Genomic DNA, 27,724 nt, shown 5'->3' with positions numbered 1-27,724 from the left:
TTTTGCTTTTGAATCCTTTATATTTCATAAACAATAAAGTCTTCACACAATCCTCTGCATGCAGATGTATGTGTTTGGAGTCAAACAGTTTTCTGTGTAACCTTTAAAATTGGAGCCGTAAACCACACAGGTTCCATTCTCCATTTCAACCAAGGTGAGTCTAGATTAGAGAGAAGGACAAATGACATTTATGACTTCATTAATTCAGAAGGATCAAAGATGAATAATACTTATTTAAATATAGGCAATGAAATAATATTACCTCAGGAGATTTAAGGATTATGCCTGGACTTTCTTAATTTATAAATTATCAAAATATGGCTAACTTTGATAATAAAAGTAAAAATGCATTCTATTATAAATCATGCACATTCTAATACAAATCATATGTATTCTACTACAAATCATAAGAAATAATTTATATTTCTTACACATCAGAAATAAGTCAATTTAGAGAGTCACATAAAGACTCTATACGTGTACATATAAAAAAATCTTTACATGTATACTCAAGTGAAATGAAAATTTTAGAAAGTTTTTAAAACAAATAATTAGGTTAAAATAAATTCAGAATTTATTATGTTTTGTGAAAAATACACAATATACTTCAATTACATGCAGTTTTACTTGGTAAGAACATTTTTTAAATTAAAAAATATGTATACATCTGTGTGTTTGAGAACTATTCTGTCTGTAAAGAAACAACTAGCTAGTATAAGAGAAAAAATCAAGAGATTTTTAGAAACAGCTCTAGTTAGCATGTCTATGCACATGAGAACTGCATGCAGGTCTTTTACCTCCTTGGTTAGATTTATTCCCAGATATTTTATTTTTGTTTTTGCTATATCGAATGGGATTTTTTTCTTGATTTCTGCTTCTGCTGATTCATTGCTAGTATACAAAAATGCGTTTGATTTCTGGATATTGACTTTGTAACCCGCTGTTTTGCCAAATTCATCTATTAGTTTGAGCAGCAATTCCACTGCTAGGATTGTATCCTAAGAACCCTAAAACACCAATCCCAAAGAAGCTATGCACCCCAATGTTCATAGCAGCACAATTTACAATAGCCATAGTTGGAAGCAACCTAGGTGCCCGTCAGTAAATGAATGGATCAAAAAACTATGGTACATATACACAATGGAATTTTATGCTGCAGAAAGAAAGAAGGAGCTCCTACCTTTTGCAACATCATGGATGGAACTGGAAAGCATTATGCTGAGTGAAATAAGCCAGGTGTTGAAGGACAAATACCATATGATCTCACCTTTAATGGGAAGCTAAACAACAAAACAAACAAGCAAGCAAAATATAACCAAAGACACTGAAATAGAGAACAGGCTGACAGTGACCGGGGTGGAGAGGGGAGGGAATTTCAGGGGAAATAGAGGAGGGGTTTAAAGGAACATATATAAAGGATACATGGACAACAACTGAGAAGGGTGGAAATGGGATGGAGGGGAGGAGCACCGGGGTGGGAAGGGATGGGATGGGATGGGAGTAATAGACAGAAAATTGTACTTGAAAAATAATTAAATAAAAAAATTGGAAAAAAAAGAACTGCATTCTTTCTAATGTCATTGTTTTTATGCATTTCTTCAATTTCTGTGTTTGTTTTCCTATGCTACTTTCATCATTTTTCTAACAGATTACTGACTACATGAAATTTTACTTATTTGTTCCTAACTGTATTTCCAGATGAAGTGTGAAGCTCCTGAAGGAGTTAGGTTCTATCTACTCCTGTAGTTGTCTGAGCATATTTTCTGAAGATTAAGTAGCACTCAATCATTATTTATTACAAGCATGAATAGAAATTTAATATGCTATTGATTTGCCTTTAAAAATGAACTTTTGCACTTACAGAGTGGAAAAATGAGATAACGTGATACAAAATATTATTTGTATTCCTAGAGAATAAACTTTTTTTCAAAAATGAAATCTCAAGCCATACAGAAATGGAGTCATCTGAATCAATTCTAAGGTATACAGGGACATATATAGTATCTCAGAAGATAGACTATAGGCTGATCTAGGGAACCAATGTTATTAAATGTAATTAAATTTTAGTCACAAAATATGTTTTTGGTCAGGAGGGAATTATACATTAATAACAGAATGATCTCTGTGAAATTTCCAAATGTTGGCAACTAACACTTCTGAAAATTTCATGGATCAAAGAACAGTGCAAAAGAGAATTCAGAAACTATTGTGAGCCTTGACTGGTATGACTCAGTGGACTGAACTCCGGCCTGTGAACCGAAGGGTAACTGGTTTGATTCCCAGTTGGGCACATGCCTGGGTTTCGGGCCAGGTCCCCAGTAGGGGGTGTGCCTGAAGCAACCACACATTGGTGTTTCTCTTCCTCTCTTTCTTCCTCTATTCCACTGTCTTTAAAAATAAATAAATAAAATCTTTAAAACAAAAGAAACTATTTTGAACTGAATTAAAATACATGGCTCATGATAAGTGGGGATGTTGATGAAGCATCTAACATATTAATAGCATGAGTGTTTCAATTAGAAAAAAGGAAAAGGTTTTTTATTAATGTATTAGTTTTTACCATAAGAAACTAGAGAAAATTTCCTCAGAAAACTAAAAATGGAACTGCCTTTTGACCCAGCAATTCCGCTGCTGGTATTATACCATTGAACACTGAAACTCCAATTCAGAAGAACCCTATATACCCCAATGTTCATCGCAGCACAATTTACAATAGCCAAGTGCTGGAAGCAACCTAAGTGCCCATGGTACATTTACATGATGGAATACTATGCAGCAAAAAGAAAGAAGGAATTCCTACCCTTCTCAACAGCATGGATGGAACTGGAGAGCATTATGTGAAGCGAAATAAACCAGGTGGTGAAGGACAAATACCATATGATCTCACTTATGATGGGAAAATAATCAACAAAACAAATAAGCAAGCAAACTATAACCAGAGACAGTAAAATTAAGAACAAACTGAAGGTAATAAGAATGAAAGTGGGAGGAGATAATGGGGGGAAGAAGGGGAAGAGTTTTCAGGAACATGAATAAAGGACACAGGGACAAAACCAAAGAGCGGTAGGATCAAGGGTGGGAAGAAGGGATGGCTGGAGTGGGGGGTAGTGTTGGGGGAAAATGAAGACAACTGTACATGAACTGCAATTAAAAAAGGAACTAGAGAAAGATTAATTAACCCTCAGCAAAAATATAGTAGTTAAAGAACACAGCAGAAATTGATGAAATAGAAAATTGGAAAATGGATGGTAAATAAGCACATAAAAGATGCTCAAATCATTAGTCATTAAGAATATGCAAATTCAAACGACAAGAGATACCACTATACACACTAGAAGGGCTAAATTTAAGACATTGATGGTAACACCCATTGAGCAAGATGTTGAGCAATTGGAAATCTCACCCACTGCTAGTGAGATTGCAAAATTGCATAGTCCTTTGGATAATAGTTTGGGAGACTCTTAAAAAGTTAAACAAATACTTATTATATGATCCATCTATTCCACTCCTTAGTATTTATGTCAGAAAAAGGAGAGCTTATGTTCATTCAAAGTGTTGCACACATATATTCACGGCAAGTAGCTTTTTTTAAAAATCATTTTTATTTTTCAATTACAGTTGATATACATATTCTATTAGTTTCAGCTGTGCATCCCAGTGCATGGACTTATAGAACTTACTAAATGAATCTTGATAAATCTTGTACCCTTCTGACATCATACACAGTTATTAGAATATTATTGATGATATTCCCTATGCTGTGTTTTACATCCCCATGACTATTCTGTAACAACCAAACTGTATTTCTTAGTCCTTTCACCATTCCCACCATGCCTCCTAACCCTGCTCTCACCTGGTAACTCTCAACGTGTTCTACGTACCTACAAGCCTATTTCCATTTGGCTTATTTGTTTATTTTGTGTTTTTTTTTAGATTCAATTGTTGATAGATATGCATTTATTGACATTTTATGGTTCACTTTAAAATCATTTTTTAAAGAAGACCTTTATTGTTTCATAAAATACTGGTGTGGTGGTGATGAATTACTTTAGCTTTTCCTTCTCTGGAAACCTCTTTCTTTCTTCTTTGATTTTAATGGTGGCTGTGCTGGGTAGAGTAATCTTGGTTGTGGCTCTTGCTTTTATCACTGTGAATATTTCTTGCCAATCTCTCCTGGCCTGCAAATTGCTTTTGAGAAATCTGACAGTTTTATGGGAGCTTTTTTTGTAGGTAATTAACTGCTTTTTTTCTTGATGCTTTTAAGATTTTTCTCTTTAACAGTTGGCCATTCAATTATTATTTAATTATGATGTGTCATGGTGTGAGCCTCTTTGGGTTTATCTTGTCTGGGACTCTCTGTGCCTCCTGAACTTGTATGTCTGTTTCCTTCACCAGTTTAAGAAAGTTTTCTGCCATTATTTTTTCAAATAAGTTTTCTTTTTTTAAAAGATTTTATTTATTTATCTTTAGAGGGGAAGGGAAGGAGAGAAGGAGAGAAGTATCAATGTATGGTTGCCTCTCATGAGTCCCCTGCTGGGAACTGGCCTGCAACCCAGGCATGTGCCCTGACTGGGAATCGAACCGCAATCGTATGGTTCACAGGCCTGCGCTCAATCCACTGAGCTACACCAGCCAGGGCTCAAATAAGTTTTCAATTTTTGCTTTCTCTCTCTTTTTTTTCCCCAGCAGACCCATGATGCAAATATTGGTACACTTGAAGTTGCCCAAGAGGCTCCTTACACTATCTTTATTGTTTTTTATTATTTTTTTCTGTTCTGATTGTTTTTTGCTTCCTTACATTCCAAATCAATTCGTCTCAGCTTCATCTACACTACTGTTCATTCTCTTGTAACTTAACCTTAATTTTAATTAGCATATCATTTATTTCTGGTTCTTTTTTAAGGTTTCTATGTGCCTTTTCATTTTCCTGAAGTTATCACTAAATTACTTGAGTATCCTTATAACCATTGTTTTGAACCTTGTATCTGGTAGTTTGCTTGCCTCAAGTCAATTTAGTTTCCTTTTGAGAATTTTTTCCCATTCTTTCTGGGGATCTGTTCTCCTATCTCTGCATTTTGGCTGCTTCCTGTATGTTTGTTTCTCTGTATTAAGTTAGAGTTGCTATGTGTCCTTTACTTGGTAGAGCGGTACTGTGTAGTAGGCTTCCCATAGAGCTTAGAGGTACAGCCTCCCCAGTCACCCATTTGTGAGCTGTGTGCAATGTCCTTTGGTAGTTAAGACTTGATGGCTATTGACCTCAATGGAAGGAACTGAATTCCTCAGCTGATTGAACTATCAACTAAGAAGATGGGCTGTGACTATAGCAGAGGAACTGTTGTGCTGGAGTCAATCTCACAGAGCAGGACTTGCTTCAGAGATGCGTATAATGGTCATCAAGTTTGCCCTTGAGTGTGTGGCTCATGTGATAGGATGGGTGTAATGCCATGTGATCAGTTGTCCAGGTGTGCACTGGCTTTGGGGTCCCCCAGAAGGTACAAGGCCAGCCACCACCTGTTCCCTGCCTGGGACCACCTGCATGAGCTACAGAGGGGTCTGCAGATGGCCGATGTATGTGCTGGGCTACAAGGAGATCAGGGAAGTTCGTACTGTGAACCAAAGCCAGCTGCTACTAGTACCAGCATTGGAGCCGCTTAGCAAGAGTCACAGGTTATGCTGAGGCCAGATGCTGCTTGTTTTAGAATTTTTGCAAAGTCCCTGAGAAGTTTTAGGAAAGTCAGAAGCATGAGCCCAGACAGGCCATTCATATGGAAAAGTTACTGGAAACAGCTTTGATGGGCTCACAAGTTTGTTGGAGAGGAGTCTTAGGGAATCACTAGGGCAGGGCAAACAGCAGGAGCCAGGTTGATGAGGACTCAGACATGGTGCCTGGCTGCTGGCTCTGTCAGGAGAGGGCTCAGCATGGAAACAAGAGCCTCTGTCAGCACTTCTGTCTAGGAGAAAGCTGCTACCCCATGCCCTTTCTATGCCAGGCAATTCTATTCTTCTCTCTATGTATCTGGTGCTTTTCAAACTACTGACCTGGCTCTGGAACTCAGAGGGAGTGAGTCAGAATAAGTCTGTGCATGGGTCATTTAAGAGCAAAACCTGGGAATCCAGCAGTCCTCTATCTCACTCAGCTACAAACCCTGCAGGCTTTTACAGCTGGAAGTTTAGGGGACTTCTCTTTCTGTTACTGGAAACTTGGGCTAGAGGAGCCTGGTGTGGGTCTGGGACCCCTAGCTTCTGAGTGGGAACCTCCACAGCTGTGATATCCCTCCTGATTTTTATCTGAAACTCACAGGTGTGGGATCAGTGCATTTTGTATTCTGCCCCTTCTACCAGCCTGGATGTGCTTTCTTCTTTAAATCCCTAGTGGGATTTACCTAGTGGTATGACTTCCATTCAGACAGATTTTAGTGGTTTGGACTAATGGTTGTTCTATAATTTAGTTGTAATTTTGATCTGGTTGTTGGAGCATACGAGTACCACATTTACTTACACTATTATCTTGACCAGAAGACCTCTGAAGTGGCTTAATTTTTAATCATTCAAAATTGGGGAACTGCCCAAATATCCATCAATATATGAAAGAATAAACATACTGAACAACATCTATAAATGGAAAACCTCTCAGGCATAAAAAGAAGTAAGTTCTTTAAACATGCTATGAGGTGGTTAATCTCAAAATAATACACTAAGTAAAAGCCAGACATAAAAACAATACATACTGCAGAACTCCATTTATGTTATATTCTGTAATTACAGGCTAATCTATAGTTACAGAAATCACATCATTGACTGGAAATGGAAAGAGATAGATAGAAGAACATTAAGGAGGTCTTATAAAAGTTTAAAGGGAACATTTTGCAGGTGATAAATATGTTACTTATCTCGATGGTGTTAATGGTTTTTTTGATGAATCCATTTGTCCAAATTTATCACAATTGTACACTTTAAAAGTGTTCCTTTTATTGGATTCTAATTATACCTCAACAATGCTGGTAATAGCTTCATAAAAGAATGAACATGACACTTAACTTCTCTGCTTTAGACTCCTCATCAGTAGCAGAAGCATGGTATTAGAGCGATCTTGCACAGTACTTAGCACATAGCAGCCAACTAATGGAGCTCAATATTATGGGTACGTGCTGCTTTGCTCCACACAGCACTGAATCTAGTCTCTCAGAGTTTTTGCTTGACTCTATTATCACGCGGGAATGTCCTGCTATTGTGTGAAGGAAACTGTGACAGTTCCACGATCATAGGAATGGCTTAGAGACAGATCCACAAGGAGACACTTCTCGGTAGAGACTTACTGACTGGGAGAGAGAATGGAGCCATCTTCCCACTGCCAGGATCCATTTGCTGGATTTTGTACGAGTCCCGTCCAATGATAGGACTTCACCAGTTTCAGGAAATCCTGTTTGAAATCACAAACAAAGTCAGTTCTCAGAGTTTTACTGAAGAGAAAACCATAACCACGTCATCATCTTCCCAACTCTTAGGGAAAATGCATTCTCTCCTCTGGCATAATTCCGACTTAAACAACATACATATAATCCCTGAAATTTTTGTCTTTTCTTATTTTTACTGCTTAGTTGTTTTTAATGCAAAAGGATTTGGGATTTGTATAGCTAAGCCTGGTGTCTTTATGTGATACTTCAAGTTCATATTTCAGGGAATTTCTAAATATGTTAGGACTAAATATAAAAAGATGAATTAAAACAATACATAACCTGGTCTTCTTTGCTATATATCTTCAGGAGACTGGAATTTTGAGACATACAAGAGGCTTGGCTCTGAAGCCAGCTTTTTCTCTCACTAAAAAAATGGTAGCAGTTGTTTCTATAACATATCCAGTTTTGAGGACACGGGCCACAGTAAGTTCCTAGAAAAAAAGAATATATTATTAGTTCTCCACATGTCTGAATATTATAGTAGATTTTTTTCTAGACAGGCTAAATAGCTTTTTTAAAAAGCTTTTATTTATGTATTTTTAGAGAGAGAGGAAAGGAAAAAGAATGAGGAGAGAAATATCAACATGTAGTTGCTTCTTGCATGCCCCCTACTGGCCCACAACCCAGGCAATGTGCCCTCATGGGGGATCAAATTGGCGACTCTTTGGTTTTTGTGAGCTAACACTCAATCCCTTGAGCCACACCAGCCAGGGATAAATACCTTTTTCATTTTAACTCTGAAATGCCAAATATTAACCCATTATGGTCACATCTAATGACCTAACTCTACATATTTATAGATAGATAGATATATCAAAACTGTGTTTTGTACTTTTTAGAAGTCTCCCTTATGGCAAAAAATTAAATTAAATAAAAAAACCTATGGTGAATTGTGGACAAGAATTATTTTCCTATGCAAATTATTTTTTAATTAAATTTATTAGGGTGACATTGGTTAATAAGATTATATAAATTTCAAGTGTACATTTCTATGATACATGATTTGTCTTATGCACTTTTTTTGTATCAGCATTGATACCTGCTTAACTCCACAGACACAGACACATTTTTGCTTCAAGGAGAGGGGAGTGGAGGAGACTGGAAGAGATTAACCAAAGTACATATATCCGTATAGCATAGCCCATGGACACAGTGATGTTTACGGGAGGGCTCATGAAGGGGAGTAAAGGAGGTGGGGAAATACAGGATATCTGTAATAGTTTCAACATTAAAAAATGAAATAATAATAATAATGTCAGAAAACTCTTACCGTTCAAAAAAACCGGAGCTGCTTGATTGAATAATGCTATTAAAATAATCATAATCATTAGAAGGTTTTGTGCCGCTGTAACAAAGTCCAAGCAAAAGTAAAAATAGTTGACAATCTTCTAGACTAATTACTGAAGTATAAAGTAGCTTTTTTTCTTTTTCTTAAGAAAGATTTTATTTATTTATTTTTAGAAAGGAGGTAAGGGAGGGAGAAAAAAGAGGGAGAGAAACATCAGTGTGTGGTTGCCTCTCATGCATCTCCTACTGGGGACCTGGCCTGCAACCCAGGCACGTGCCCTGACTGGGAATCAAACTGTTGGCCCTTTGGTTCTCAGGCCAGTGCTCAATCCACTGATGACACCAGCCAGGGCTAAAGTATAAAGAATCTTTTGATATTGGTAGTTTATGTTTCTGTGCATCTGAATGTTAATCAAACTAATACATTGCAATTGTTGGATCAACAGTGCAATCCACTCTGTTATCACTCACAGTTTATGATTATGGCACTGCATATGGTCACCATCACAATGAAACGGATTCCCATAGCTAGAGCAATGGACCGGGCAAGAAAAAATGAAGGTGCTGTCAAAGAAAAAAGAGTGAAAGAGATGAGAGAAAGATTAAAGGGTTCTGGAATTTTTATGTTTAATATAAATGTTAGAGCAATTTTTATGTGGGAGTGATAACACTGCTTTTTCCTCAATTATTTTTCTCAGAAGAGGTAAAATAAGTTCTTTGTAAATGATGTTAAATAAGACTATAAAAATGAAATGTTACTTCTTAATCCCTTCTACAAGTTCCCCAGTTCACCCTTAGAATAAATCATAATTACCATTTTCTTAAATTTCCATGCAAATAAAAATAATAAATACAAACAGTTCCTCTTAGCTCCCTCTTAAAAATAAATTAAAAAAACGTATAAAATATTCTGTAATGTTTTTTACTTAAGAAAATATTCTAGTGATTTTTCTCTTCATGTCTTATAAAGTTGTCAAACTTTTATAACTAGCTGCTTGAGTTGTGTTTCATTGCTATATGGGCAAAATCTCATTATTGACAGATTTTTATTTTTCCCAATGTATATTTAAATTGTTTCTTAGTTTTTGCTATTAATGTAATAATATAAATAACATTTTATACACAATGGTGCATATTTTCTAGTACTTTTCTAAGAGAAATTCTCAAAAGGGCAAATAACGAGTTGAAGAGCATTTGCTTTTAAAATTTTTGCAATTGAAATTTTTAGTCCAAAGAGGCTATACCAACTTATATATTTCCAAATATAAACTTAAAAAACTTCTTGCTCACACTTCCATCATCATTAAATATTTTTCACATTTAAATGTATAAATCTGATAACCGATGTTATTTTTAAATTTTTTTATTTTTCAATGAATAAGTAACAAAAGATTAAACATCTTTTGTTATGGTTGTCATGTTTTTATTTATTTTTTGAGACATCTCTCATTTTTATTAAGTAACTGGTTTTATTCTCACTTCTTTGGTTAAGAATGTTAGTATTCTTGCCCTATGTTTTGCAAAACTCATCTCAGACATCACTTTTCTTTTAACATTATGATACTGAAATGGATAATGGTTGACTTGCTCAAACCATTATGCTTTTTTGATATGCATAAAACTGCTTTCACTATTCTGGTTTATAAAATAAAGAATACCAATGTTCCATCATAAGTTACACAGTTGCCTTTCATATTTTGGTCTACCTGGTATTTGTGTGTGACTGTATGTTTATGTGTGTGTAATAAGTGAGATAGAAACTCAAATTTATAAAATTTTTGTGTTTACCAAATGGTCACTGAATTTCCCTAACATTATCTGCCAAATAAATCATTGTTCTCATTGATATGAGACTACTTTAGCATATAGTACATTCTTATATGTGTTTGCATTTATTCTTATATTCTTCAATCTGTTTTTCTACTCAAACTATATGTAAAATATCTTTACTTTTATATGCTTGTGTACTTACCATGCCCATAATAGTTCTTTTTCTGTTATTTATGTCTTATGTTCATTAGTACAACTTTAAAGTAATACATTTATTTCCAATATTTTTAATTCAAAAGTTTATTTCTGATTTTTGGTCTTATAAATATGGCATTTTCTTTTCATCACATTTGCCTTGTCTTTGTAGTTTTTTAGGCAGTTGATTTTTACATCTTATTTTCAATCAGGTTTACACAGCAGATTTCCATATTGTTTTGCAGTTTATGGGGTGAAGCTTCTGAGGGTTTGAAATGTTTTAAGTCATATATTTTTGCTAGTCATGTTAATTTCACCATTTTATTCTAGTTTCTGATCATTTGTTTTTCTTTTCTTACCTTGATTTTGCACATTGGCTAGTACCAGCAAAACAGCCAATACTGATTAATAATAATGAGAATAAGGATTCTTGTCTTTTTCTAACTACAACAAATATAATGTAAGTATTTATCAATAAGCATAATGACAGCTTTGGAACATATATTTTAAAGTCAATTTTTATATTTTAGAGGCTTTGAATATTAAGTTAGTTTAAAGTAAAAATTCTTATTGATTTTTACCCCAAACCTTTTCTACATTATGCATGATATACAATCTTTGATTATTATATTGAATACATTTTCATTTCTATAATTAACTTTTGAAAGTGAGGCTATTTGATAACCATATATTTTTTACTATACAACCAATATTTATAAGTGAGAGTATCCTGTTGTTTTCCTTTTTGTGTAATCTTTTTCAGGCTTCACCTTCAATCATATTTTTCTTGATAAAGTACAGGCAGCGTATCCTCGTCACTGCGCAGTGGCCTTTCTGTGAATCGTAGTCAAGTCCCTGCTGCCGCGCTGTTCAAAGACGCACCACTGACAGGTGTTGTGTATTTCTCTTCTCTTCTGTCCATTCGCCCCTCCTGACAGCTGGCTGTTCAGTGAGCCCCTAGAAACTGCAGTCTCGGTGGTCATTGCTATGATTATCTCACCTCTTTGATGGGCATGAAAAGCTCATCCATTCAACACTTTCTTCTCACTTTGCACATATTCCAAGTGACGTCAAACTCAGTCTCACTTCTGCTTCTCTCATGATGGCAAAATTAGACTGAATGTTTATCCCTCATGAGCTCATAGTTTCCAATTTTCACCTGAAGATGGCGAATGGAATGTAGTACTTACGGGTTTCCCCAGCTGTGTTTGTGATCAATGTAGGTCTTTTCTTTTGTCCTGGTGTAGAAGTACCACGATTTCCGAGTTTAAATTTATAATTGTGGGATTCACTCATCTCTGGAGAAACACAAAGCAGGCCAGTATGAGTCATGACTTTTCTGCTTCTGAGATCATTCAATCTTAAACTTTAACTTGTTATTTCTATTCTTTACCTTTTAAAGTGTAGCATCAAGTTAATTTTTGTTTTATATTATTTCATTACTATAATTTTTATAATTTACAGTGTACATAAAATTATATGTATTCTGCAGCAAAATATCTTAGCAAAATCTTATGAACTATTAACATGAGTTAATTCTAACCCCATAATTAAAGCTAACAATAAAATGAAGACATTGTATAGTGAAAAGATAAAGCCTTAGGGAATCAGATGTGTTTAAGTTACAGAGCCACATTTACTAACTTAATAACTGCAGAAATTTCACAAAAATAGGAAAAGAAAGAAAGAGTCAGAAAAATGAACAAAAGATATCAATACTATGTGATATGATTATTTTTAAAAGTGAAATAAAATAATATGGACTTAATATCAACAACATCAGTCACAGTCTCATAGCAAACACATAGTCAAGGCTAGTTTGTCTAATTTTCTTCATAGTTAAGGACATACAAAGAGTAAAATAGCACTGTCTATAACTTTAAGAAAAAGACAAAGAATCTTCTGAACCAAACAAGTAAAAAATAATTTTGCTTTCTCTGTGAAACCATAAAAATATTAAATATGTAAAAGCCTTTTATAACTAAAATGCTAATATTAATTACCTGTTATACCTAAAATTAAACATTGTACATATAATGTGTAAGTTAATTATTAAATACATAAAGAGGGTAGATATTAAGTTATGAAGGAAGAAACTGAATTTTAGAAGTGTCTAATATAGTATTCTTTATTTAAAATAATGCTGCCACAAAGTTGTTTATAATATTTTAGCTAAGAAACTCTTTGAAATACGTGTGATTTTATATGAATATCATAGAAATCCACTAAGATAAATGTCACCTGTTTTATACCTCTAGTTCACATAAAAATAAAAACTTAGGTACATAGATGCTGTATTACCCCAGACCTCAGAACTAGAAACTGGTAAAAGTTTCACTGAAATTCAGTTCTTCTAACTCCCAGTTCTGACGCTGTCACTGTTTCAGACGCTGCCTCGAATTGGGAGCATTTACTGTAGGTAGTTAAGAAAGTCAAGGAGGACCACGCTTTCAAGTTTTCAAAGATGTGATTTAAATATAACATTAACATAATGTGATATGTACATACAATGAACATAAGTCAATCAAATTAAATCACTTTTTTATGTTTCTCTCAAATTCTGACTATATTGAAATTATACATAGGCCAAACTAGACATTTATGTGGAAAGAACACACACAGGTTGTGGTAAGCCCACCGATCTTGGATCAACCCCATCATATAATTATGACTTTTCATTTAGCACAGAAATGAGTCTGAAGTCTTCAACTTATAAAGGTTCCTGAATAAAATAAAATCACTCATTTTTTTCTTGTCTTTCTTTGTGGTGAAATGATATACTTTGATTGGAAAGTGAAAATACAAAAAAATTTCCTCCAGGAATATATTTGAAAAGGAATGAATGACAAGAACAATTTATATAAATTCAGGTAAATTAATTTCTTAAATTTATCTTGGTTAAAAAACTAAATATGTATAATGAATTTTTAAATTTGCCTACATCAAGATACTTAATGGAAGAAAGTTCATCACTGATATTGAGTGACAACACAGTTTTCTATTTATACTTGTTTATTTAATTTAGTGATGATTAATTTCAGCATATCATTAGCAAAAATAATCTTCTATTTGTGTAGTAATGTCATACTGTGTGTACCAGAGCTCTCAGAAAAATAGCTATTTAATAAATATGCATAATGCTTAGGTTTTAAAATAAAATCTCTTTCATATGTAAACATGATAGTTGGAAACGATAGATATAATTTGCTTTATTATGGTAATAAAGTTGTGTATTACATAAAGTAAGTGCCTTGCATAAGAGCACAAAATTCAGAATAGTAAGAATTCAAATTGAAATTCCATTTTTTATCCCCAAATGTAAAGATTCATTCTTGTAGTTTTGTTTAGAGACAAGACATAATCTTATAGCAACATCATAACTTCTGATTCTTTAATAAGTTTATCGTATTTATCACTGAATAAAGTGAGAAAGAGTACACTTCCTAAGTAATAAACATCCCTTGCCCCCAGTAATTCTATTCAAACACTCAAGAAACAGAATTACCTTGTTGTGTAAATATTTTTAGAAACTTTCTGGAGGTCAAACCTCAAGAATTCTTCATTTCATGAGTAATAGTTTTTAGAAACACTGAAACACAGACAGACACACCTGATCAGAGAAGGAATGTCCTGCTTCATGTGAAAAATTTAGGCATGTCTTGAGCTCTCAATTTAAAACTGAGTCAAGAAACATCCAATCAATTTCGACCTCTGAGGAAAATATGAGAAACGTTATTTTAATCTCATTTTCCTGTTGAAAGAAACAGCCTAAGCCACAGTACTTCCTTCTGCCTTTTCACTACACGGAACATTTTGCTAAGCGACAAAATAAACATTAGGTCCTAAAATCATCTTATGACTTAAAAATGATGAATTCAGTGTTAAAATGTGTACCAAAATTTCATAAAACAAATAGTGAAATACATCATCTCTTTCTGAATCAAATGTAAAGAAGTTTAGCATAAGGCCATCCCCATATCCTTATTGACTGACATTGAGATCCTGCCTGGTGATGGGTGGTTGTCTTTGTTATTTGCTGGGGTGGTGCTAATAGTATTAAGACCTGGAGACATTCAATACTGTTATCATATAAAGTTTTATGCGCACTTCAGGAGCATCCTGGGAAAAGAACCTGTATGACAATGGTTTTGAATAGCACTATACAGCTCAGTGTAACAGCTCAAAAGGATTGTTTCTTACAGAGATGTTGGGTGAACAACATGATTAGCAATAAATGAGTATCAAAACAACAAAATGGTTGTAAGTACTGTGTAAAAAAAGAGGAGAAAAGTCAAATAAACTTTTAAATCATCCTGTGTACACGCCACTATAAGGTTGAGTGGCATCCAGTAAGGTGTATCATGTAGGTTGAAACATAGAGAAATATTTATGTTTATGAACATGCATATATATATATATATGCACACAAACATAGAGACATATATATATATATATACATGTCTACAATGTGGTCATATACAATCTTTCAATTACAAAAAATAAAGTGCTAAATAAATATTGCATGATAAGCCATGATATGCTTAGCTTAAAAATGATAAATTGTGGCCAATGTTATTTCATTTTTTAGATATGTAAGTGTCTCAGATCAATCTTTAACCTTAAATAGGGTCCTTTTCTCCTTTTTTTCTTGTGGACATCACTTAATATATTACTCCCCCTTCATTAACAAAACCACACCACCAAATTTTGTCAGAATAACAACATAATCAACCAATGTCTTAATGTTCTGATTTCTAGCTACTCACAATTTTTGGTATATTAAAAAATGACAAAGTATCTGTTACAGCCAAAGGAACCTTAAAGTATATAAGGACTAAAAGCAATGGATAGGATAATGGACAGAAATCAGGCATTAGGTAAAAATTAAGAAGACTTGAATATAGTGCCTTATCTATTTAATAATAGTGTATCAGTATCAGTTCACTCTCTGGCAAATGTACCACTTACATAACTGTTAGCAATAAGGGAAACTGGATATACAGGCTGTGTACGACCACTCTGTGCCAACTTTACAATTTTTCGTCACTTCAAAATTATTCAGAAATAGTTTATTTACAAAATAAGCGGTTAGAGCTTCTTCTGTATGCTACTGTAAAAATAATGAAATACATACCCATAAGTCACTTTGAAGAACAAAATAAAGAAAACCCTGGAGCAGCAGCGTCCTACCCAAGGCTGCGCACGCAGCCTAGGATGGCAATGGATGTGGCTCAAAACAAAATCACAAATTTACTATAAACCTTTTTGTTTGTTCATCTGTTTTTGCTCCTGTTTGTGTATTTAATATGTTGCCCACGATGACTCTTCTTCCTCTATGCGGCCCCGAAATGCTGAAAGGTTGAACACCCCTGCTAGGAGGAAACAGCTGAAAAAGCAGTCACTCATACTAACTCTCACGAAACATGTGCACATGGAAACAAAACTTAAATCAGTAAATCCACACTTCATTTAATCAACGAGATATTTTAGGCAATAATCTTCAGCCAATAACACAGAGAGACACTATATTTACTATGTATGATATGAGTGAGATGAAATTTACACAGGCACAAGTTGCTTTGGCCAAGTTTGATGAAGCTAGAGTAGTTTTTATGAGATCATTCGGTTGTTCAAAATTTTCTCATATGAATAACATGAAAGCCAAATCATATTCACAGGAGATGTGTAATGAACTTTCAAAAAAGAGATCATTATGACTTATACAAACTCTTCTAAACAGTAAGGGGAAACAGAATAGTTCCTATTTCTTTCACTAAAGTAGTATTACTGATATCCATTTTATTTCAAATTTTTGAATATATAAAATTTTAGCTTTGTTCATAATGAAAAAATAATGTAATACACTGGGGGAAAGCTTGTATCAAGTTATCTAAGGGTTAATAACTGCAATACTTGCAGACTTCTCTCAAATTTTATGAGGAAAAATATCAAGATTTAGTACATACATCGACAGAGAATTTAAGTAGATGAGTAATAAATAGCATTAGTGTTACTGGTGGAAGGTCAGTTGGAACCAGCTGAGTTTGCCCCATCAGCTAAGATTGTGACAGAGGAAATTGTTATGCTGAGAACCTTCAAGGCCAGCAAGATAATTGGCTAGAGGAAAAAGTCCCCATCGGGCCTTGGGTCCCAGATTGTGGGTGGGAACTGGGGGAAGCAGGCACATGTGCCATAGAAGTCAAATGGTAGCCGGGAGAGGTGATGGACCAAAGAGGTTTGTCAGTCTAGCCTGAAGAGATAAAAGGATTGAAGGGGAGGTGGGCCCGTCAGCAGCATGCAAAAGCTTGGGAAGTTATTGGTTGTTTTGAAAAAGCACATGGTCTGTCATACATACAAGCTAATATAATCCCAGGGGAACAAAGAAACAGGCTCTTTTTCTCTTCCTCATTACCTAGACTCATGTGATGCAAGCAGTTCTCTCCAGGTGGCCCACGGCCCCCAGAAAGGAATCTCTCTCCCTCTCTCTGGCTGACCTGGTGCTGCCTTCACCCATGCACGCACATGCTCTTTCCTGGGAGCGCACAACCTTGCAGTCCTAGCCGCTGCGTGGCCCACGCCCACGGCCGTGCAGGTGCCACATCAAGTTCCAGGAGGGAGTTGGAAACGAACAGCAGAGGGGAACAAGCTGTGTTGCACGGATGGGCCCTATGACTGCTGAGTAGTTGCGTTTAGTTTTCAGAACACTCTGCTCTAAAATGGGGCAGGAACTCTAAATACTGCCTTTTTCTTGGATTCGTGTAGGGGATGATCTCTGAGCCTGGGAGTCATCCATTCTCCTAGATCACATAGCACCTGGATAAAACCTCTTCTCTTTTCCACCAGCCTCTGCCTCACAGATTTTTTTCTTTTTTCTTTTTCATTTTATTGTTGTTCAAGTGCAGTTTTCTGCCTCCCCCCATCTAATCTATATAAACATCATTCTTTTTCTTTGAGTAGGTTTTCCTTTATTTTTATTTTAAAATTAAAATTATTGAAGTGATATTAGTTAATGAGATTATATAGTTTTCAAGTGTCCAATTCTATGATACTTGATCTGTATATTGCATCTGTGCCCATCTCTCAAAGTCAAGTCAACTTCCATCACCATATATTTGACCCCCTTCATGCTTTCCCACCCCTGTCCTCCATTCCTTCTGGTAATCACCATACTGTTCTCTGGGTCTATGAGCTTCAGTTTTATGTCCCACATATAAGTGAAATATATGTTTATTAGCCTTTTTAAAAATATTTTATTTATTTACCTTTCGAGGGGAAGGGAAGGAGAGAGGGAGAGAAACATCAATGTATGGTTGCCTTTTGTGCGTCCCCTGCTGGGAGTTGGCCTGCAGGGAACTGGCCTGCAACCCAGGCATGTGCCCTGACTGGGAATCGAACCGCGATCATCTGGTTCGCAGGTCCGCGCTCAATCCACTGAGCTACACCAGCCAGGGCCTGTTTATTAGCCTTTTTGTCTGACTTATTTTGCTTTGCATGATATTCTTAAGGTCCATTCATGTTGTCCCAAATGGTTGTATTGCGTCTTTCCTTGTGACTGAGTAGTATTCTATTGTACATAGGTACTACATCTTCTTTACCTAACCATCTATTGAACTTTGGTTGTTACCTTGTTTTGTCCACCCTGATAAATGCTGCAAATGGCAACGTCATTCTTAACTTCAAACTATTGATGGCCTTTTAGAAAATCCTGAAGGCAAAGTGATCACTAACCAGTTCTCTTTCAACATCTTCGTGGAGGTTCTTTAGCACATTTAAGACAATCACAGGAAATGAAAGGCATAGGAACTTAAATTCTTTTGCTGATGATATGTTTCTCTACATAAATAATAAAAAACAATTCAATGGTCACTTAATAGAAATAATATCAGTGTAATTAATGTAGAATTAATTTTAAACACTATTATATTGAAGGTCAATAATAAACAGAATCAAATTTTATATCACTGTAAAGTAATTCTGAGCAACAGCTGTAATTTATTCTATTTTGTAAGTGAAGTTGTGGATCACATACAGTAAGTGCCTTGCATAAGAGCACAAAACTCATAAGGGTGAAAATTCTACCTGAAATTCTGTTTTTAATTTACACATGTAAAGATCTTTCTTCTAACTTCATTAACATCTATGTGGAACTCATTATGTAATTTTATAAAAGTAGTTTAAAAACAATTACATTTTGATAGGACTACTGAAGCTAATAACAGTTCAATGATCCTAAAATAGTTTAGGAAGTCAATTCAATTCCAAATAATATAGCAAGCTTTGTTATGAACCTTACAAAGCATAACCCTAAATGTTCATTAAATACGAGGAGCCAAGTAGCCTATAACTATTGAAGAAAAAGAAAAGGTGGAGGCCTTGTCCAGCTAGACATTAAGAACTTGCTAAAACTTCGTTAATTAAGACAAAGTGATATGAGAACATAGACACACTAACAAATTGAGTAAGAGAAAATATACAGACATGAGAAAGTCACATGCATGCATGAAAGTAATATATGAGGTACCATTGCAGATAAAGTAGAAAATAAGACACTATTGAATACTTAGAACTAGAAAATTTTTTGTACAACATAAAAAATAAAAATAGACCTATACATACACACATCATATGTAGAAATATTAGAAACCTCAATACACACCCCAGTGTACATAAAAACTAAGCAAATAAATGAGAGTAATACCACTTTAAAAGACTGGTTTACTAGACATCTTATTAATATTCATTTAGTCTAACATTGACTCAAAAGATAATAAAATGCTATACAATTTAAGAAAAAATAAAGTTAAACTCAAAATTTTAATATATACTAAGAAAGGAAATAAAGACGATTTTGTGTGGTAGTTTGTTTCAACTTGGACAATAAACAAGTTTATTCAACAAATATTTTTAGTGACTACCAATTGCTAGGTACTTTTCTAGGCCTTGAGAATGTCAAAGTAAACTATCTAGACAAAAGATAATGCATTGACACATATGTAGACATACATATATATCTTTATGTTTGTGTGCATATATAGGTATGTTCATATACAGGAAAAATATTTCTTTATATTTTTAACTTACATGATACACAGCATACTTGATTCCATCAAATTTATAGTAGCATGGGCACAAGATGCTTTAAAAATTTAATTTTCTTCTTTTTTACATCGTAAAAAACCAACCATACCTACTTACAACCAACCAAAACTTTTACTTTTATAAAAAGCTTTTGATTCAGAAAGAGATTATGTAATTTTGACACTTATTTCTGAAAATCCTGGGATGATTTTCACCACTGAATTAATCATTTTAAAATCATGAGATGATGTTAGGACCTAACATTTATTTCATCAATTAACAAAAAGTTTTGTATACTGAAGGGGTACAAGGAAGTTCTGTGATTTGTGCTGCTTTTTTTCCAGAGGAAAATGAGATTAGATTAATGTTTCTCATATTTCTATTGGGGGTCAAAATTGGTTGAACATCTTTCGTTTCAGTTTTAAATTGGGGACTCAAGTCTTGCTTAAATTTTTTACAAGAAGTAGGATATTCTCTTTCTGATCAGAAGTGTGTCTCTGTGTATTTGTGTTTCTAACAACTATTATTCAACAAATGAGGAATTCTTGAAGTTTGAACCTCAAGAAAGTTTCTGAAAATATTACGCAACAAGATAATTTCATTTTTCTTAAGTGGTTGAATAGAATAGGTGAAAGTAAGGAATGCTTATTACTTGTGAAGTGCATTCTTTCTTACTTTGTTCAGTTATAGATAATTAAAATATATGTATCAAAATCAAAGGTTACTTATATTTTATTGAGGCATGATTGCAATATAACATCGTATTAGTTTGAACTTTACAAAAAATGAATCTATATTTATATGTATTAGAAATGATCATCACAATAATTCTAATTAATACCCAGCTTTAAGGATTTGAGAGGGGCATATTCCGAGTCCAGGATGTTGAGTTAAAAAATTAAAAAGGAGTGGTGGGATTCAAAATAAATGTTACCCATATAAATAAATACTTTTATAAAGAAATTTAATTTCATGCTCATTGGTGAGCATATACTCTGCATCTGTCATCATGTAATAACTATTAAGAATTTGCTGAACATTAGTGATGCTTCAGTGATATTTGAAATTGCAAAAAATGACATGACATTTCTCTCTGAAAACATATTTTCTAATAAAGACCATGAAATCAACAAAATTAATTAATGTGGAAAAAATAATGTGACTACAAAAAGACACATAAGAGCCTCATGTATAAGTATTTTCTAACCTCTTAACCCCCTTTTTTATTCTTTCTGGAGAAAGTTATGGTGTTTTGCAAACAGCCTGGGTCAAGTCATTTGAGAACAACCACCAACACCTCAGTAAAATATTTAGAAACTATATGCCTTAGGTGAGAATTCTACCGAGGCCTAATCAACTGACCTTCTAGCAAACAAAGCATGGGTTAACTTACATGGCTGAGCATGTGTTAAGTCCTTCCTGTGTTCCTACCACAAGGGGAGAAGATGCTGAGACCACACTGCAACTTGTGGTGAGAAACAGTCTTCTTGGCAGGATGCTCACTTAGAGTTGTGACTTGAAACTATGTGGTTAGAAGTGTTTACCAGAGAGTTGTCTGGAAATAAAAGCATAAGATGGGTAGTTGTGACAAAATTAAACTGTTGTAGCCTAGACTACTCTGTAAATGCGTTTGAATTAATAAAAGATGTGCCAAAAGACAAATTCTAAAAGTCATATGAGCAATGAAGTGAATCAAAGGCTCTGAAGGAAAGAGAGCTGAGTCTGGATATGCATGGGTGTACTGAAGCTGAAGTGACAGGCTGAGCGATAAAACAGTAAAAAGATTGCTCATGTACTATAAAAAATACGAATTTAGGACCTACCTTGTCAGAACCTAAAATATTGATTCAGAACATCCAGCTAAAAGTATGAGGTACTGGGTGAGGCACACACAGTGCCCACTGCCGCAGTGCAACAGGACGAACACAGGACAGAGATCCCGTTAACCTTGAACGTGTACCTTGTTGGGGCAGGAGGAAGAGCAGGCCACCATCCTGGCTGCTAACTAATACTGCCTGGCACAATTTCATGAACTGGTAATGGAGAAATAATTTCTGGGTCCCATCTGGGATGATCTTTCAATAATTCTGAAAATAAGCAATTCCATTGAGGAGTCATTTCTTTCACAAAGAAATGTCTTAATTATACCAACATAGCCCATGCTGGAAGCCTGTATTTTTTGTTTTTAAATACCAATCTTTATCATGTAATGGAACAGAAAAGTTTTTCCCCCTATGGTATTTTTTTAGAATTTGTAAAGAATCAGTCATATAAATAGTAAATTTGTTCAAAAGTGCTTTGAAGTAAATCACATACATGACTTACTAATCAGATGACTTCAAATTTCCATTAGCGTCATGGTTATTTTTCTTTGATTATTTAATTTTTTGCACTTAACCTTCTCTTCCCTACCATAAGGGTAATGCACACATTCATGAAAGGAAATTGCCATTCACAATTTCTACATCTTTCATGCAAATGGATTTTGCATTTACTTCAGTATATTAAATATCAAAGAATCATAGAATGTTGTAGATGTCACAGAATTTGAACACTGCTTATCCCGAGTGCCTATGGAGATAGACCCAGGTATCAGACAGCACTTTCCCAAAGGAAAAAGCTCATTAGTTGCTGATTTGGGTAGAACTCAGATCTCCCATCACAGCTTCCTTTAAGAAATCACCTACTAGAAGTTGGTATAATTCTAATAACTTATTATTTCTTACTTTGTCACTATTACATTCATTTGTATACATGGGAATAAAAATGCGTGTTCTTTAAACTCTGCAATTTTTAAATTACTCTCTTGAAGAGCAAGAGAATAATCATTAAAAGTTTACAATGTTTCTTATGTGGTTTTAAACAATCTCCTGGATCTTTTCTATACTGTGTTATATTTTTTTCTATTTTTGTACACAGGCACAACAACACCACAGCACAACAAATTATGTAAATAAACAATATAAAATTATTGATATTTTTATGAAGACTGTTTCCTATCTACTCTTTGAGTTAGTAGCTATTTAGAATGTCTGTGTGGAAAGCATCTTGTTTTGCAATGGACATACATAGTTGGATAAGGATAAAGCACAATGTCTATCATTTAATTGTTCATAATCTATTGAAGGTATAGATTTTAGCTTATGATTTTAAATAAATATGTAATTCTCAGTGGTACACACAATTATTGGTTATCACAGAAGATAAGGTCATAGATGACAATATCACAATGGATTGCCAATGTCAACTATAAGAAAATGGGGTTGAAGAAGGTATCCTTGATTAGGTGATTTGGGGGGAGTGTTTTAAAAATACGTTAGATATCAAGGTGAGTGGGGTTAAAACAGAACAAGAACTGAAGGTAGAAATGTCAAAGACATAGAAGAAAGAGACAAGAATGTCAATAAAGACAGTTATAAACAGTCTACTAGTTTAAGTGGGGTTATGAAGACGAAGCCTAGAATAGTCTAGAATGACTATTCTAGAAAGGGGTGTGAGCAAGGAGAAGAAAGATTAACACACTAAGCTATGTTGCTTGACTAGTACACGTCAGTAGAAACCCTTGAGAAGTTTTAAGCAAGGGTTGACAAGGTCAGATTTCTGTGTTTTGGGTAGGCACTTTGACCTGTTCAAAGGACAACTGATTCATCTGATAATGGGTTAACATCCAAAATTTATAAAGAACTTATAAAACTCAACACCCCAAAACAAACAACCCAATTAAAAAGTGGGCAAAGGACCTGAATAGATACTTCTCCAAGGAGGGCATACAAATGGTAATAAACATATGGAAAGATGCTCAACATCGGTAGCCATCAGAGGGATGCAAATTAAAACCACAATGACATATCACCTCACACCTGTCAGAATGGCCATCATCAATAAATCAACAAACAGCAAGTGCTGGTGAGGGTGTGGAGGAAGGGGAACCCACTTGTCCTGTTGGTGGGCATGCAGATTGGGGCAGCTACTATGGAAAGTATTAGGGAGTAATGTCAAAAAATTAAAAATGGATCTCCTTTTTTGTCCCTGTGATCTCTCTTCTGGGAATGTATCAGAAGGAACACAAAATAACTCATTTGAAAGAATACAAGCACCTATCTGTTCATTATAGCATTATTTACCATTGTCAAGATACGGAAGCAGCCCAAGTCTTCATCAATAGATGAGTGGATAAAACAACTATGGGATATTTACACAATGGAATACTACTCGGCTGTAAAAAAACAAGAAAGTTTTATTTATTTTATTTATTTATTTAAGTATTGTATTTATTTATCTTTAGAGGGGAAGGGAAGGAGAGAGGAAGAGAAACATCAATGTATGGTTGCTTCTCGTGCATCCCCTGCTGGGAACTGGCCCCTGCCAGGAACTGGCCTGCAACCCAGGAATATGCCCTGACTGGGAATCGAACCGTGATCTCTGGTTCGCAGGCCCGCGCTCAATCCACTGAGCTACACCAGCCAGGGCGAAGAAAGTTTTATTTTTTGCAGTGATATGGATGGACCTGGAGAATATTATACTAAGCAAAATAAGCAAATCTGGGGGAAAAATCCCATAAGATTTCACCCACATGTGGAATCTAATGAACAAATTGAACCATTGAAACAGACAGACTCATAGATGGAAAGCAAGCTGACAGCTTGGGGCAGGGGTAAGCATAGGGGGTGGAGGGATTGAGCAAAAAGGAAAAAGGGCTCATGGACACAGACAATGGCGTGTCTGCAGGGGTGAGGGGAGTGTAAGGTAATTGAAAAAAATATGATTAAAAAAGAACAAATAAGAACCATACTTATGGACAGTAGAAATGAAGTTTTTACTCAGAACTGTGATGTTAGGAATAGTGAAGTTGACATTAATAAGGGAAGTGAGCTGACACAGTCAGTGAAATCAAATCTGACATTAGATGAAGGAAAGAATGGGGTGTGGGAAAGCATAAGAGTGAGTGTATGTTTCCAGTTTTGCTGAATGAAATGCTAGTGGCACCACTGGTACAGAGGATGCCAGTGCAGCCAGCGAAAAGAGGCGATGATGACTTCATGTGTCTACGTAGTAAGGTGGAAGTCCAGTGGGTATTTTACTAGGTTTTTATTTAAAATTCCAATGGACCCTAAGGACTTTAGTTTTTTTATTTAAAACACAAAAGTTCAGTTTCTAAATATCTTTAATTTTAGATATATTATTTAAAGAACACTCTATTGTTTGCAGATTTTTTCTTAGAAATGTCCAGAAGATGAGTTAAAAAATGTTAAAGTATTCTTAAAGTTAACATTAAGAAGTGTTTAAGTGGTGGTCCCCAAATGTGATTTAAAAAGTAGAAGTTAAAGTATTTCTCTGTAATTAGATATAGTTTTAGATTATTAAAGACATATGTTTGCATCTTTTATAGCAGTGACTCACATTTATAGTCAGAGGGTGTTGCAGTCAAATAATGCGACTGTCTAAAAACACCTTTCAAAATCTGTACATATTTTCTGTTTTTTTTTAATATTCTGAAATGGTCAAATAGTCAATAACAATATTTCTTCTCTCTTGACCCCCTTTCTATCTTTCCAGCCTCTTTTAATTATAGTTCCTCAGTAAAACTATTTATTTGTAATTAAAGACCTCTGTCTTTCTTACTCATTCTCATTTCCTCAATAGACACATTATTTTCTACAAATTCTGTTTGAATATCTTTTAAAGTTGTTTCCTGAATACACTGTTATCTATTTTAGTATGTTGTTTATCTTATTTGAGTTCATTTTACTTGTATCATTTATCCTACCATGTTTATTTTGTTTCTTATACTTCTTTCTCATCAGAATGTAAACACTCAGAGAACAGGGGGTTTGTCTTGTTCACTCACATATCTGTGGCACAGAGAATGATTGTGCTACGTAGTGTAGAACAAATATTAGTGTGAGTTTTTTTGTATTTTTAATGATCTATTTGACATACAGTATAGTCTGTTCTTGAATACAGTATAATATTCCACCTACTTTTTATCTAAGGGTATTTTAGATTCTTCTCTTATTTTTCTTTTCGCTATCACTCTGTCTTGAGTATTCTTTAATAGCTCTCCTTAATCACATGAACAGGAGAGTGTCTCAAGAGTAAGTACTTAGAAGTGTGTTTATTGAGTACTGTATAGACATACTGAAAATGTCTTAAAAATTGACAAATTGCTCTCCAAAATTTTTGTATGACTGTTACCACAAATAGAACCATATGAGATCTTGTATTTTTCCACATAATTCCCATAATTTGAAATCTATAATCTTAATTTTCCTAATATCATGGCTACCAAATTATCTGAGATTTTTAGTTTGCCTTTCCATATTATTATTACTACTCATATTTAACTTTTATAATAATATATTGATGGGGTATACTAAGCTACTTCTCTGTAAATTCTCTCAACCTATTTTCTCATTTTACATTTAGTTGTTTGATTTCTTAAATTAAATTGATTATAATTTGCCTATTCCAGATAGAACTTCTTTTCTCAAGTACATCCAGGGTAGGTCAGTAAATGTTTACTAACCGGCTTTCTGGTGAAGGAAAAATTTATTTGTAGTCTTTGCCAATTTTAATTGTGGAGATACTCTGACCAGAGTGAACTAAAAACAACTAACATTTTATCAGCGAATACAGAACTTGGAAAGGGAGAGAGCTGCAGTATTACACCAGTATATAATATTTCCATGACTCAGGCATAAAAGATGCAAATGACTTCATAAGTACAGTAAATATAACAAAGCCACTAAAAAGGAATGAGTTTAGAGTATTTATTTCTCTTACTATTAACATAATTTATAATAACTTATGCTTATATAATTGATTTTTCAATAATAACTGTGTTAAACAACCGGTCCCCCCAAATTCCTGAACACAGTCTCTTTTGATCAGCTGTGAGTGTGACCCAGCACTCCGTCCGCTGCCTGCGTAACCTGTGCTGGTCTGGGTGCAGCTCTCCAATTTTAACGATGCCTTCTCTTTTCCAGAAAGTAAAGGTGCTTATTGAATTATTCCTTTATAGCATTATTTTCATTTATAATCTGGTTATTTGGGAATTTGATTGAGCAATATATCCTTAACTAAAGGTCTTGAAGCACTTTACTATATTTTCTATTCGACTTGTGAGGACTTCTTTCATAATTAGATCTTTGACAGCCAATATTTTCCCACAGGGTAGTGATTTTTTACCCGTCACCTTTACTGAACGACCCATTCTTTTCTCAGGGTCTGTAACGCCACCTCTGCTGCCGCATATTTATTGTTCAACATATCTGTAGGCATTCTTTTTTTCAAAATCAAAACTTTATTCAGTTCCTTGAACTAATGCCAAACTACTCTATCGTATGCCTCGTCAACATTGTCTTGACTATTTTTGGTGTTTGTCACGTATAATTTGAAATTGAGAACTCAGTCCCAGCTGTTGCCTCTGGACCAGCTTCAGCCTCTCTCCACTGCGATCAGAGAGCCTTTGAAAACACTGTGGGAGGCAATCTCTGTCCAGATCTCCAGAGGAGAAGTTCCAACACACCACTAGAGTGAGAAAAAATATATATGACATAAGATGCATGAGAGAGGGTAATAAGAGGAGCAGCTTGATTTTACCCACATGACCCTTCTCCCAAAGTAACGCCTTTACTGCCAAGAGGGATCTTCACCACCCACGATATCTCTCACTGGGAAAAGTTAAGAGTGTGAGCAAGCACCCTGCCTCACTAGCTGTGTAGGATGCTGCCAAAAAAGACTCATTTCTCATCCCATCTAGACTCCTAAATCATGAGGTGCCTAAATGGGGGGCACGCAGAGAAAGCAAAAGATAGGACATTAAGGGATGCAGATCTTACTGGCTGTGTCCTGAACTCCATCAGGACGCGTGCTCCTGAACTGCTAGCAGCGTTTCACTTGAGGATCAACTCAGCCAAGGTGTGGGCACCGCCAGT

General features: G+C 34.8%; 2 protein-coding genes across 2 annotated transcripts in view; both read right to left on the bottom strand.

Annotated features, from left to right (window-relative positions):
* LOC119002244 (NKG2-D type II integral membrane protein-like) overlaps positions 1–11,960 on the bottom strand; it is a 44,148-nt gene extending 32,188 nt beyond the window's left edge. Inside the window, exons 1-2 of the mRNA XM_037068023.1 lie at positions 11,900–11,960; positions 9,521–9,537 (exon numbers count right to left, since the gene is read on the bottom strand). The gene's annotated coding sequence lies outside the window, so the exon portion shown is untranslated. The remainder of the gene's footprint in view (positions 1–9,520; positions 9,538–11,899) is intronic.
* LOC119002245 (NKG2-D type II integral membrane protein-like) lies at positions 17–27,255 on the bottom strand. Its single transcript, XM_037068024.1, has 9 exons — positions 27,174–27,255; positions 21,181–21,342; positions 14,320–14,420; positions 11,900–12,007; positions 9,216–9,308; positions 8,728–8,763; positions 7,737–7,888; positions 7,317–7,420; positions 17–160 (listed from the first exon to the last, which is right to left on the bottom strand). Exons 4-9 carry the CDS (start codon positions 12,003–12,005, stop codon positions 43–45), a joined length of 609 nt encoding a protein of 202 aa, XP_036923919.1. The 5' UTR covers positions 12,006–12,007; positions 14,320–14,420; positions 21,181–21,342; positions 27,174–27,255; the 3' UTR covers positions 17–42.
* Between the last annotated feature and the right edge of the window lie 469 nt (positions 27,256–27,724).

The sequence above is a fragment of the Sturnira hondurensis genome, unplaced genomic scaffold, assembly GCF_014824575.4.
Source record: "Sturnira hondurensis isolate 20B ecotype Veracruz unplaced genomic scaffold, ASM1482457v3 Scaffold0017436, whole genome shotgun sequence".
NCBI classification, from domain to species: Eukaryota; Metazoa; Chordata; class Mammalia; order Chiroptera; family Phyllostomidae; genus Sturnira; species Sturnira hondurensis.
The sequence above is the reverse complement of the archived record's forward strand: the minus strand, read 5'-3'. Positions and strand labels throughout refer to the sequence as shown.

Bases quoted from the DNA above. Each gene is read 5' to 3' on its own strand.
- LOC119002245 (XM_037068024.1), bottom strand. From the start codon at position 12,005: ATGAGTGAATCCCACAATTATAAATTTAAACTCGGAAATCGTGGTACT. The intron at 9,309-11,899 runs GTAAGTACTACA...TTTCTTTGACAG, and splicing joins AAACACAGCTGGGGAAACCC to CACCTTCATTTTTTCTTGCC. The intron at 161-7,316 runs GTAAGTCTCTAC...TCTCTAATCTAG, and splicing joins TCCATTCTCTCTCCCAGTCA to ACTCACCTTGGTTGAAATGG.